The following is a 13,700-nucleotide window of genomic DNA, read 5'->3' on the forward strand; positions in this document are numbered from 1 at the left end:
AAAGAAACAGCGAATCTCTGAAAGTTTAAGGGGAGCAGCTTCAAGGGCAGTGCAAAACCTAAAGCTCAGCCAACCAGACTGTACTGGCCAGGACTACCTCAGTGTTTTACAAGATGTTTTTGGGATGACTGATAAGATCTCAGATCTTATGTACAAACTTGAACATAACTATCAGGCAAAAGGAGAGAAATTGTCTGAGTATATAATGCGCCTGGATGAGATTATACATCAGCTGTTAACAAAGAAGGGTATCAACCCCAACACAGTAGACAAGATCAGAGTTCAGCAGGTTCTACAAGGAGCACAGCCCTTAGACCCTATTATGATCCAGTTGAGGACACGGACAGACAATGAAAACGTAAAATATCCTGAGCTGATCAGAATTGTAAGAGAGGAGGAAGCAAGGTTAGAAGAAAAAAAAAAAATACTCTGGACCATATTCAGCTGTTGGGGTTGGGTTAGTAAAAGAGATGAGCGAATCGAACCAGGCGAAGTGGAATTCGTTTCGAATTTCAGGAAAAATTCGATTCGCGGCGAATCCGAATATTAGCATACTTCGGGTGCGCGAATCGGATTTTTCCCGATCAGCCGGCAAAAGTGTCCCTGCAGAGAGCTCCGCTATTTCTGACAGTTCTCTGACAGTTCCTTCACATGTACAGCGGTTGAAACATTGTATCTATTTGTTTCCATTTAGGATACAGATGTTTTTATTCGGAAACAGATACAATGTTTCAACCGCTGTAAATGTGAAGGAACTGTCAGAGAACTGTCAGAAATAGCGGAGCTCTCTACAGATACACTTTTTGCTGTACTGGAATACTTCTTCTTTTCATTCTTCTCATTCTTCTTTTCATTCTTTTCATTCTTCTCATTCTTCTTTTCATTCTTCTTCTTCTTTTCATTCTTCTCATTCTTCTTTTCTTCTTCATGAAAAGAAGAATGAGAAGAAGAATGAAAAGAAGAATGAAAAGAAGAATGAGAAGAATGAAAAGAAGAAGAATGAAAAGAAGAATGAGAAGAAGAATGAAAAGAAGAATGAGAAGAAGAATGAGAAGAATGAAAAGAATGAGAAGAATGAAAAGAAGAATGAAAAGAAGAAGCAGAAGAATGAAAAGAAGAAGAAGAAGAAGAATGAAAAGAAGAATGAAAAGAAGAAGAATGAAAAGAAGAATGAGAAGAAGAATGAAAAGAAGAATGAAAAGAAGAATGAGAAGAATGAAAAGAAGAATGAAAAGAAGAAGAAGAATGAAAAGAAGAATGAGAAGAAGAATGAGAAGAATGAAAAGAAGAATGAGAAGAATGAAAAGAAGAATGAAAAGAAGAAGAAGAAGAATGAAAAGAAGAAGAAGAATGAAAAGAAGAAGAAGAAGAATCTTTTCATTCTTCTCATTCTTCTTTTCATTCTTCTTTTCATTCTTCTTCTTCTTCTCATTCTTCTTTTCATTCTTCTTCTTTTCATTCTTCTTCTTCTTCTTCTTTTCATTCTTCTTCTTCTTCTTTTCATTCTTCTTTTCATTCTTCTCATTCTTCTTTTCATTCTTCTCATTCTTCTTTTCATTCTTCTCATTCTTCTTTTCATTCTTCTTCTTCTTTTCATTCTTCTTCTTCTTTTCATTCTTCTTCTTCTTTTCATTCTTCTCATTCTTCTTTTCTTCTTCATGAAAAGAAGAATGAAAAGAAGAATGAGAAGAATGAAAAGATGAAAAGAAGAAGAAGAAGAAGAATGAAAAGAAGAAGAATGAAAAGAAGAATGAGAAGAAGAATGAAAAGAAGAATGAGAAGAAGAATGAGAAGAATGAAAAGAAGAAGAAGAATGAAAAGAAGAATGAGAAGAATGAATAGAAGAATGAAAAGAAGAATGAGAAGAATGAAAAAAAGAATGAAAAGAAGAATGAAAAGAAGAAGAAGAAGAATGAAAAGAAGAAGAATGAAAAGAAGAATGAAAAGAAGAAGAAGAATCTTTTCATTCTTCTCATTCTTCTTTTCATTCTTCTTCCTCTTCTTTTCATTCTTCTTTTCATTCTTCTTCTTCTTCTTTTCATTCTTCTTCTTCTTCTGAGGATGAGGATGAAGAAGAAGAAGAAGAAGAAGTAGGATGAAAATAAGAAGAATTCCAAGCCGGCAAAAAGTGTATCTGCAGAGCTCCGCTAAGTGTATCTGCAGAGCTCCGCTATTTCTGACAGTTCTCTGACATTCACATTTTACAGCGGTTGAAACATTGTATCTATTTGTTTCCATTTATGGAAACAAATAGATACAATGTTTCAACCGCTGTAAATGTGAATGTCAGAGAACTGTCAGAAATAGCGGAGCTCTGCAGATACACTTAGCGGAGCTCTGCAGATACACTTTTTGCCGGCTTGGAATTCTTCTTATTTTCATCCTACTTCTTCTTCTTCTTCTTCATCCTCATCCTCAGAAGAAGAAGAGGATGAGGATGAGGATGAAGAAGAAGAAGAAGAAGTAGGATGAAAATAAGAAGAATTCCAAGCCGGGAAAAAGTGTATCTGTCAGAAATAGAGGAGCTCTGCAGATACACTTTTTGCCGGCTTGGAATTCTTCTTATTTTCATCCTACTTCTTCTTCTTCTTCATCCTCATCTTCTTCTTCTGAGGATGAGGATGAAGAAGAAGAAGAAGTAGGATGAAAATAAGAAGAATTCCAAGCCGGCAAAAAGTGTATCTGCAGAGCTCCTCTATTTCTGACAGATACACTTTTTCCCGGCTTGGAATTCTTCTTATTTTCATCCTACTTCTTCTTCTTCTTCATCCTCTTCTTCTTCTGAGGATGAGGATGAGGATGAAGAAGAAGAAGAAGAAGAAGTAGGATGAAAATAAGAAGAATTCCAAGCCGGCAAAAAGTGTATCTGCAGAGCTCCGCTATTTCTGACAGTTCTCTGACATTCACATTTTACAGCGGTTGAAACATTGTATTTATTTGTTTCCATTTATGGAAACAAATAGATACAATGTTTCAACCGCTGTTAATGTGAATGTCAGAGAACTGTCAGAAATAGCGGAGCTCTGCAGATACACTTTTTGCCGGCTTGGAATTCTTCTTATTTTCATCCTACTTCTTCTTCTTCTTCATCCTCATCCTCATCCTCAGAAGAAGAAGAGGATGAAGAAGAAGAAGTAGGATGAAAATAAGAAGAATTCCAAGCCGGGAAAAAGTGTATCTGTCAGAAATAGAGGAGCTCTGCAGATACACTTTTTGCCGGCTTGGAATTCTTCTTATTTTCATCCTACTTCTTCTTCTTCTTCATCCTCATCCTCTTCTTCTGAGGATGAGGATGAAGAAGAAGAAGAAGAAGTAGGATGAAAATAAGAATTCCAAGCCGGCAAAAAGTGTATCTGCAGAGCTCCGCTAAGTGTATCTGCAGAGCTCCGCTATTTCTGACAGTTCTCTGACATTCACATTTTACAGCGGTTGAAACATTGTATCTATTTGTTTCCATTTATGGAAACAAATAGATACAATGTTTCAACCGCTGTTAATGTGAATGTCAGAGAACTGTCAGAAATAGCGGAGCTCTGCAGATACACTTTTTGCCGGCTTGGAATTCTTCTTATTTTCATCCTACTTCTTCTTCTTCTTCTTCATCCTCATCCTCAGAAGAAGAAGAGGATGAGGAAGAAGAAGAAGAAGAAGAAGTAGGATGAAAATAAGAAGAATTCCAAGCCGAGAAAAAGTGTATCTGTCAGAAATAGAGGAGCTCTGCAGATACACTTTTTGCCGGCTTGGAATTCTTCTTATTTTCATCCTTCTTCTTCTTCTTCTTCTTCATCCTCATCCTCTTCTTCTGAGGATGAGGAAGAAGAAGAAGAAGAAGAAGAAGTAGGATGAAAATAAGAAGAATTCCAAGCCGGCAAAAAGTGTATCTGCAGAGCTCCGCTAAGTGTATCTGCAGAGCTCCGCTAAGAAATAGCGGAGCTCTGCAGATACACTTTTTGCCGGCTTGGAATTCTCCTTCTCATCCTTCTTCTTCTTCTCATCCTTCTTCTTCTTCTCATCCTTCTCCTTCTTCTCATCCTTCTTCTTCTCATCCTTCTTCTCATCCTTCTCATCCTTCTTCTTCTTCTCATCCTTCTTCTTCTTCTCATCCTTCTCCTTCTTCTCATCCTTCTTCTTCTTCTCCTTCTTCTTCTCATCCTTCTCCTTCTTCTCATCCTTTTTCTCATCCTTCTCCTTCTTCTCATCCTTCTCCTTCTTCTCATCCTTCTCCTTCTTCTCCTTCTTCTCATCCTTCTCCTTCTTCTCATCCTTCTCCATCTCCTTCTCCTCATCCTTCTCCTTCTTCTCATCCTTCTCCTTCTTCTCATCCTTCTCCTTCTCCTTCCTCATCTCCAAGGGCATTTAAATTAAAGGTACAGTGTTCTGCACTAATATAAAGGCTCTCTGAAGCCTAGAAACCCTTTTTATAAGTTAAATTCGCAGCGAATAAATTCGCATCGAATCAAATTTCTTCCTCAAATTCGGCGAATCAGCCGAATCGAATTTTTGAATAATTCGCTCATCTCTAGTTAGTAAGTGTGACAAATACTCATTCTGAAATAGCCTCATTGAGGGCTAAGGTGTCCGAGCTGAGGGAAATGATTGCCATGCTGATGTCCTCCAAAGGAGGTGAAGCGGGACAGCCTCAGATCAAGACAAACCCCACTCTAGCTGGAAACAACAAAAACCCTGTAATCTGTTACAATTGTGGTGGTGCAGGCCACTATAGAAGCAGCTGTGCAAGTCCACCTAAATGGATTAGAGACCAAAGGAGAGTAATTCAGAGAGAGTCTCCTTTCTCAAGACAAACCCCAGACAAGTCGAGAGGACAGTCATTTGTGCGACATGGAATCACTGACTGTGGAACTACTGGTCAACCTAGATCAAGAGGGTTACCCAAGGGATTAGTTGGACCTTCACCTGAAGTATCAGTGAACATAGAGGGAGTGTATGGCCGAGCTGTGTTGGATATTGGTGCACAAATCACTATCCTTTACAGGGATTTTTACCAGAAGTACCTGACACATTTGCCCTTAAACAGATTGGAAGATTTGGAGATCTTGGGCCTGAGCAATACCAAAGTTCCTTATGATGGATATGTTTCCCTCAAATTAGAGTTCCCTGCTATTGTTGTGGGGTCTGCTGAAACTGTTGAGACCCTGGCAGTTGTATGTCCTAGGCCAAAAGAAGATACAGGCGCTGCTATTTTGGTAGGGACTAATACAGATTTTATTCGAAGGATGTTGCAGCCACAGCTGAGTCAAAAACACCCTGTATTAAAATCTGTATTCCGTGCTTTACCACGAGAGAAGACTAACCCTAAAGAAGAGGTTGGACATGTGCGGTTACTAACCCGAAAGGAACAGGTGATTCCTCCAAGGAGGATCACCTGCTTGAGGGCTAATGTTAAAATGTGTGGGAAACCCACTAGTTCCCATTACATGATGGAAACAGATCCAGGAGATTGTGTTAGCAAGATTTCTGATTTTGGATCTATGCAGCTCAGCACTGAGGACCCTGAACAAGTACCAGAGGAACCTTTATTGTCTATTCCAGAGACTGAAAATGAGTTTACCGGGTCTGTACTTTCTTCTACTCCAAGCTCTATAGTTGAAGATAAAGTGACAAAGCTTCCCAGAGCAGTTAGGCCACCAAAGAGACTTACATATGACACTTTGGGTCATAGTACACAAGAATCAGTGATCACTGCTCATCGTTCTATTAAAGCATATGACCTTTCAATTAAGTATGCAGCCCCTGTATACCTGGTGACACCTCATCCCAGACTCAGTCTTATATTAAAAGAGATTGGTGGGAAGCTTCCCTGCCTGAATGTTGTATTCAAAGGTGTTACAAAATAAGTCTGCTCCCACCTACCAGACAGGGTAAACTGGTGAAACTCTAGTCTTAGTTTTACTGTAATGTTATGTACTGTTCAGTTAAAATGTGTGTGCTAACATTTTATCTTTGGGGGACCAAAGATTTTTGATGGGGGGAGAGTGTAGAGATGTGCTGGTTGCTTTAAATTTTAAACAGCAGTTGCAAAGCATTTTTTTTTCTTTTCCCTCTTTGTGACAGACAGGAAAAGCAGGACTGTGCTCTGGTGGTTGCTACAGCTGAGAAGGATCCACCCATAGCAGCACTGTTGCAGCTGAACTTATGATTGGCTGTGGAGGAAGGGAAAGAGGAAAAAGGAAGAAGAAGCACATGTGGAGAGGCAGACATTTTCAGGGGACTGCATGGAGCAAGGGCTCCTGGTGTGAAGTCACAGAGTCTCACTCTCTGTGCTGCTAGAGCCCATGGACTGGGCTAGGAGTGTGTAGCAGAGAATTTGTTGCAGGAGGACAGTGTGCAAACTAAGGATTATAAACCATAAAATGTTGCGCTACATTCAAACTAATTAAAGTAAATGTGGAATTCAATATCTCAAATAAAATAATAGCAATAATAATAAATATAATAGAAATTGTGCTAGGTGATAACACAAAAATGATAGCAAAACACAAACTTAAATCAATACGCATGTGCATGAAAAATGCACATACATATATTACATCACACGTGCAAATATGTGAAGTGAAATATGTCTAAATAATACACGCAAAACTCAAAGTCCAATAATGGAATATTAAAGGTGAAAAAAAGTCCAATAATGGAAAAAAGGTGAAAAAATATTTTGGTAAACTGTGTTTCCAATATGCTGTAAAGTGACCACAGGTGAAAACAAAACGTGCAGGTATCTGGGTGTAGATAGAGCTTGTGAATCCAACCACCTTCTGGATTAGCCTCTCACCTCATCACTTCGACCCTTGCGGGTCAAAGAGCAATATGGATCCCTCTCACAGATCCTCCAGGCACCAAAGCACTCCAAAACCACTTCTCAGGATATAATATTCCCACTCAGCTCTTCTCCAGGTATAGATGAAATGTCAGTAGCAGCCAGTCCACATTAAACCCTCATGCTCTCAAATGAGGATATGTGTATGTAAGTTGGGTGTACAGCTGAATCCACAGGTGTACCAAGATGGCTGCCACGCCGGAAATACGTCACCGCGCTACGCCGACGCGTTACGTCACAATATCACGTGACTTCATCAGGGCCCTGATGAAGTCACGTGATATTGTGACGTAACGCGTCGGCGTAGCGCGGTGACGTATTTCCGGCGTGGCGGCCATCTTGGTACACCTGTGGATTCAGCTGTACACCCAACTTACATACACATATCCTCATTTGAGAGCATGAGGGTTTAATGTGGACTGGCTGCTACTGACATTTCATCTATACCTGGAGAAGAGCTGAGTGGGAATATTATATCCTGAGAAGTGGTTTTGGAGTGCTTTGGTGCCTGGAGGATCTGTGAGAGGGATCCATATTGCTCTTTGACCCGCAAGGGTCGAAGTGATGAGGTGAGAGGCTAATCCAGAAGGTGGTTGGATTCACAAGCTCTATCTACACCCAGATACCTGCACGTTTTGTTTTCACCTGTGGTCACTTTACAGCATATTGGAAACACAGTTTACCAAAATATTTTTTCACCTTTTTTCCATTATTGGACTTTTTTTCACCTTTAATATTCCATTATTGGACTTTGAGTTTTGCGTGTATTATTTAGACATATTTCACTTCACATATTTGCACGTGTGATGTAATATATGTATGTGCATTTTTCATGCACATGCGTATTGATTTAAGTTTGTGTTTTGCTATCATTTTTGTGTTATCACCTAGCACAATTTCTATTATATTTATTATTATTGCTATTATTTTATTTGAGATATTGAATTCCACATTTACTTTAATTAGTTTGAATGTAGCGCAACATTTTATGGTTTATATTCACTTGATCATTGGTATATGATTTAATGTTAGCAGCTGTTTGGGGTTCATTTATTATTTTAATTTGGTTTAATACACATTTGGAGCGCAGGAGGGTCACACCATTATTGCAAACTAAGGATTATCCTGCCTGACACTCAAGATTACAGCCACTCAAGTGCATGTGTCTCTCAAAGTCTGGAGCTGCTGAAAGAGAGAGGATTTCTACTGCTGTCTAATGCTATCTAGAGGACAATCCAGAAACACTGAGTACTCTGTGATGAAAGGGGATTTTGATATTGCTGCATTTGCTGTTCATCTCTGGGGAACGGTCATGAGAAAGCCTGCTCTCTAATTCTCAGAGTGACACAGATGTTGGAAAGCCCAAGCTGCTCAGAATTAGCTATTCCTGCTGCTGATTGATGAGAGAACTCTGTCTCTGTATATTACTGGTTTGTCTCCTCAAAACTTGTGCTGTGGCTGAAGAGTGTGTTTAGTTCCAAGTCCCCACAGAAGCTTGCTGTTTTAAATATACTGAGCAAGTGTTAATACATCAGGATTCACCTGTATGGTAAAGACTTTGTGATGTTGTTTCTTCTATTGCAATGTTCACTGGAAGATTCTGCTTAAAGGAGACTGTGCTATCCTGCTACCACTGGATTACAAATACTCTCCCATGCAGAGAGTGAGCGCTCTTCCATTGATTAAAGGGCCCCAACGTTGAGAGACTTTAGGTTTCATCCCACTGGCTAGTGGTTAGGTAGGATATTTCTGCTCTAGATAGTACTGCTATAACAAATGTCAATAAGCTGCTTAACCTCATTAATAGTTATTGTTTCATGTGTCAATGTCACTCTCATGTGCCACCCTAGTCAGTGTGATACTAGTCAGTTTTTGGAGTCTTTGGCGAGTGAAGAGTGATTTCTTACTAACTGTGTTATGCAAAGTGGTATCTGTGTTTTATGTACATTACCTGTGTTAAATCAGCTAGTTCTTTTTCAGGGTTTGTCTTCTTCAATAAAACCCATAAAAAATATTCTAAGAGTGTCGGAGTGTTCTGGGTATAATCGGAGGTATCACCAGATTCAGGTAGGAGCTGAACCTATATATCTAGCCAAGCATCACCCAAGGGTGTGCTACACAGAGATCACACTTTCAATGCTTAGATTAGAGAGACAGAAAAGCATCATTCCTCCTCCTCCAAACATGGAGTTGAGTTGATGCCAAACAGCTCGATTTTGGTCTCATCTGACCACAACACTTTCAACCAGTCCTTCTCTGCATTATTCAGATGTTCAGTGGCAAACTTCAGAGCCTGGACATGTGCTTTCTTTAGCAGAGGGACCTTGTGGGCACTGCAGGATTTCAATCCTTGTCGGCGTAGTGTGTTACCAATTGTTTTCTTGGTGACTGTGGTCCCAACTGTCTGGAGATCATTGACAAGATCCTCACGTGTAGTTCTGGAATGATCCTCACTGTTGTCATGATCATTGACACTCCACAAGGTGAGATCTTGCATGGTGCACCAGACCTAGGGAGACTGACAGTTTTGTGTTTCTTCCATTCGCGAATGCTTGCACCGACTGTTGTCACACTCTCACCAAGCTGCTTGGTGATAGTTTGGTAGCCCAGTCCAGCCTTGTGTAGGTCTACAATGTTGTCCCTGATATCCTTGGACAGCTCTTTGGTCTTTGCCATGGTGGAGAGTTTGGAATCTGATTGTTTGATTGCTCCTGTGGACAGGTGTCTTTTATACAGGTAACAAAATGAGTTTAGCAGCACTCCCTTTTAAGAGACTGCTTTTAATCTCAGCTTGTTACCTATATGAAAGACACCTGGTAGCCAGAAATCCTGCTAAATGATAGGGGATCAAATACTTATTTCCCTCATGAACATGCAAATCACTGCATAATTTGTAAGACATGCATTCCTTTTGAATTTTGTGTTGCTATTCTGTCTCTGTGTTACAATACACCTACAATTTGATTTTTAGACTGATCATTTGTGAGTGGGAAAACATTCAAAATCAGCAGGGGATCAAATATTATTTCCTTCACTGTAACTGCTAGTGGTAGCTGATCCCATTTCACTTCCTTTCAATACTTAATGTCAAACTCTTCCTGTAGGGGGCAGCATATTATATATCCAATGCTGGTTTCTCACCTTTTTACATTCTTTTGGGAGCTCAGTGCTGCTGAGCTCTTGCAGCCTTTTTTTCCAGCCACTTTCTGTCAGTGATGGCTGTATGGTGTTTTTCAAGGTGGGTTTCCCACTTATGACAACAGTGGACCATGCCTGTATAATGTATGTTGAAACAGCCACTGGTAGTCTGTACGAGAAGCCCATGTGACATTACAGGGGTTCAGTTGGTAGATAAGGACGAAGCGATGTTACAGGAAGTGCATGAACATGGACTTTTATGGCATAATCACAGGTAAAATTTTATGAAAGCTACAGATTTAAAAAGGATTTTTTAAATTATATTTACATGTTCAGGCCTATGATATTTTAGTGACTGAGTTTATATATACTTAATTACCAACATGTATACATGGCAAATAAAAATAACTATACACCGTTATTAGCTACAATATATTTTATGAAAAGAGAACACACATAAATGTTCAACAATAAGAAACGTAGGTAAAAGATGTAACATAGCTAAAAGACTATTTCTTTTCATTTGAAGATTGTCTGAAAAGGTCTGTAAGAGTTGTTTGAAATAGCTGGAATGCAATATTGCATTACATGGCAGCATATCAGCATGAAATGTATTATTTTTTAATAACTGTAGTTAGGTACAGTAAAAGTGCTAATGTGTAAAATGTCTTATGTGCACATATGATCCCAGTTAATTAAAAAAAAAAAAAAAAAAAAAAAAAAAAGAAACTGTCACCACCATATTTGGTCCAGAAACACACAACCATGATCTGAACCAATGACTTCAAAACACTGAGGTCACTTTTAGCTGTCTCTCCACATTTAGCTGTTCGAGTTGTTCATTTCTAATACAAGCTTAGAATCAATTTGTTCATTTTAAGTGCTTATTGTGTTCAACAGACATACTTATTGTGGAAACACAAATCCTCGAATATTATTCTTCAGTTACATTTCAGTGTCACCAATGAGTGTATTTACATGTACTTTCATTAGATACATATGTGATACTGATGAAATCTAACTATGACACGTATCATATCTAATGAATATCACATTTTAATTTAATATATTTAAATTGAGATATATATATATATATATATATATATATATCACATTAATTCTGTTTAAGATACGTCGTAGTGTTATTTATGTACAGAAGATTGTAAGCAACCCTCTGTATTAAAACATAAGTGTACTACTGATTGTCGACAAAAGTCTTAAGTTTGTGGTCCTGTATATTTAACAGATAACAGGGACTCCATCAGTGTTGTAGATCATTCCTGTGGTCGGTTCATATGTTCCAGCAAGGTAGTAAAGATCTTCACTGTCTTGGTACTTTTTTGTCTTTATCATCTGCTCATACTGTGCAAGTTCTACGACCAAACACTTGTGGGAGACCGTCTGCACATCATTTTCATCCACATGAGATGACCGGTACAGTGCTCTCTGCAAAAGACGTAATATTTTTCATCATATTGTTTTTTCCTCTGAGAAAAAGTGTACATTTTCTTATTTTATTAACGGGTAACAAGTAGTATAAGCAAAACAGCATTACAGAATAAGGACATGCTATTGGATATACAGGTGTACTTTCCTTATGTTTCCAGAACTCAACAAAATAATGAGTTACTAGTTCAGATTATTTATTAAGCATACAGTTAGGTCCATATATATTTGGACACAGTCACAATTTTAGATTTTTTCAGGTATTTACTAAAACATATTCCAGTTATAGTTATATAATGGATATGGGCTGAAAGTGCACACACTCAGGTTTAATTTGAGGGTATATACAGTACATGCAAATTGGAGGAAGGGTTTAGGAATTACAGCTCTTAAGAGTAGCCATCCGCCCTTTTTCAAGGGACCAAAAGTAATTGGACAATTGAATCAAAAGTTGTTTCATGGCCACGTGTGGGCAACTACTTCATTATTTCTTCATCAGTTAAGCTGGTAAAAGGTCTGGAGTTGATTCTAAGTGTGGTATTTGCATTTGGAATCTATTGCTGGGAACCTACATCATGCGTTCAAAGGAGCTGTCCATGCAAATGAAACAGACCATTGTAAGGCTTCAAAAACGAAACAAATCCATCAGAGAGATAACAGCAACATTAGGAGTCACCAAATCAACAGTTTGGTGCATTTTGAGGAAAGAAGAACGCACTGGTGAGCTCAGCAACACAAAAAGGCATGGACATCCACGGAAGACAACAGTGGTGGATAATTGCATTCACAACATCCAGACAAGTGAAGAACACTCTCCAGGAGGTGCACAGCAGAGCAATACAAAGCAGCTTGTCTACATAGTAAAGCACACACAGCACACTATGTAAAACACACACAGCACAAAGGTAACGCTTTGATTGCCTCAGATGTTAACCTCTTAATGCCCAGTGTCATTAGTACAGCGTCAGTGCTTTTTATTAGCACTGATCACTGTATTAGTGTCACTGGGGATGTCAGTTGCAGTTAGTTCCCCCCATGTGTCAGAATGCCCGCCGCAGTCACGCAATACGTCGCTGATCGCAGCCATTACTACTAAAATAAAAATAAAAATTCTAGTATATATACACAACCATTTGTAGATGCTATAACTTTCACATAAACAAATTAATTTACACATATTGGGATTTTTTTTTTAGCAAAAGACATGTAGCAGAATACATTTTCGCCTAAATTTATGATGAAATTTGATTTAAATTTTTTTATTGGACATGTTTAATAGCAAAAAGTAAAAAATATTGTGGTTTTCAAAATTGGTCTTTTTTTGTTTATAGCACAAAAAAACCCCAAAACGCACAGGTGATCAAATACCACCAAAAGAAAGCTCTATTTGTGGGGAAAAAAGTGCATAACTTTAATTTATGTACAACGTTACATGACCGTGCAATTGTCAGTTAAAATAACGCAGCGTTGTATCGCAAAAAATGGCCTGGACAGGAAGGGGGGGTAAATCCTCTGGAGGGCAAGTGGTTAAGAAAGCTATATGTATGTACTGTATGTACGTGAGAGTATATGTATGTATGCACAGTATGTGTTTATGTGTGTATATGTGTGTGTGTGTGTTTGTGTGTGTTACTTTCCTGATCCCTACACTCTAAATGCAGCACCACTATGCTGCAACTGCATGCAGTGCACGCGGTTGCAGGGTGACTCCATTCATCATTGATGCCTGCTGAAGGCAACAGGGGGTATCATTCCTACCATACCCGCAAAGCATTGTGGCTACAGAATGTGTACAACCCTGGCTGCTGCATCTGTAGGTAAAAGGGAGAGTAGTGAGGTGGGGCATTGTTTTACCATCCCTCAATGTCATGTATGAAAGAGCTCTTAGGCTAGGTTCACACTATTGTGGCTCTATGAGCTGTGTTTGTTTGGGCGTGACAGCCCATTCATTTGAAGGGCCTGCTGTGTCTCATGCAGGAAAAGGTTCTTGCACCATTTTTAAACCGCAGTGAACTGGAAATCATTTTATGCAACATGCAATTTCCCAGCGTTTCCCACATCTGCAAACACTCGCATTAGTGTGAACCTAGTCTTGGGGTACCTTGAGACTGAATATACCTTTAAAGGGTGCCTTGACTGAAAAAAGGTTGAGAAACACTGCATTAGATAACTGTGTCCTGCTGTACATCTAGGGAATTGTGGAGCACTCTCTACAGTGGAAATTTTATAGTTGGTGGAGTTTACAATACACTATACAAGAAGAAATATTTGCATTTATGTTAGT

The 13,700-nt window shown here is 38.8% G+C and overlaps 1 protein-coding gene across 6 annotated transcripts in view; it reads right to left on the bottom strand.

Moving 5' to 3' along the window:
* Positions 1-10,388: 10,388 nt before the first annotated feature.
* The window catches only part of TNRC18 (trinucleotide repeat containing 18), a 454,956-nt gene continuing 451,644 nt past the window's right edge, over positions 10,389-13,700 (bottom strand). For all 6 annotated transcript variants that reach the window (XM_089684713.1, XM_089684717.1, XM_089684716.1 and 3 more), the window contains one exon: positions 10,389-11,416. In XM_089684713.1, coding sequence (XP_089540839.1) covers positions 11,210-11,416 — 207 coding nt within the window. In that variant the 3' untranslated portion in view covers positions 10,389-11,209. The remainder of the gene's footprint in view (positions 11,417-13,700) is intronic.

This window comes from Staurois parvus, unplaced genomic scaffold, assembly GCF_062004578.1.
Source record: "Staurois parvus isolate SC_StPar_1 unplaced genomic scaffold, SC_StPar_1.0 ptg000353l, whole genome shotgun sequence".
Classification (NCBI taxonomy): domain Eukaryota; kingdom Metazoa; phylum Chordata; class Amphibia; order Anura; family Ranidae; genus Staurois; species Staurois parvus.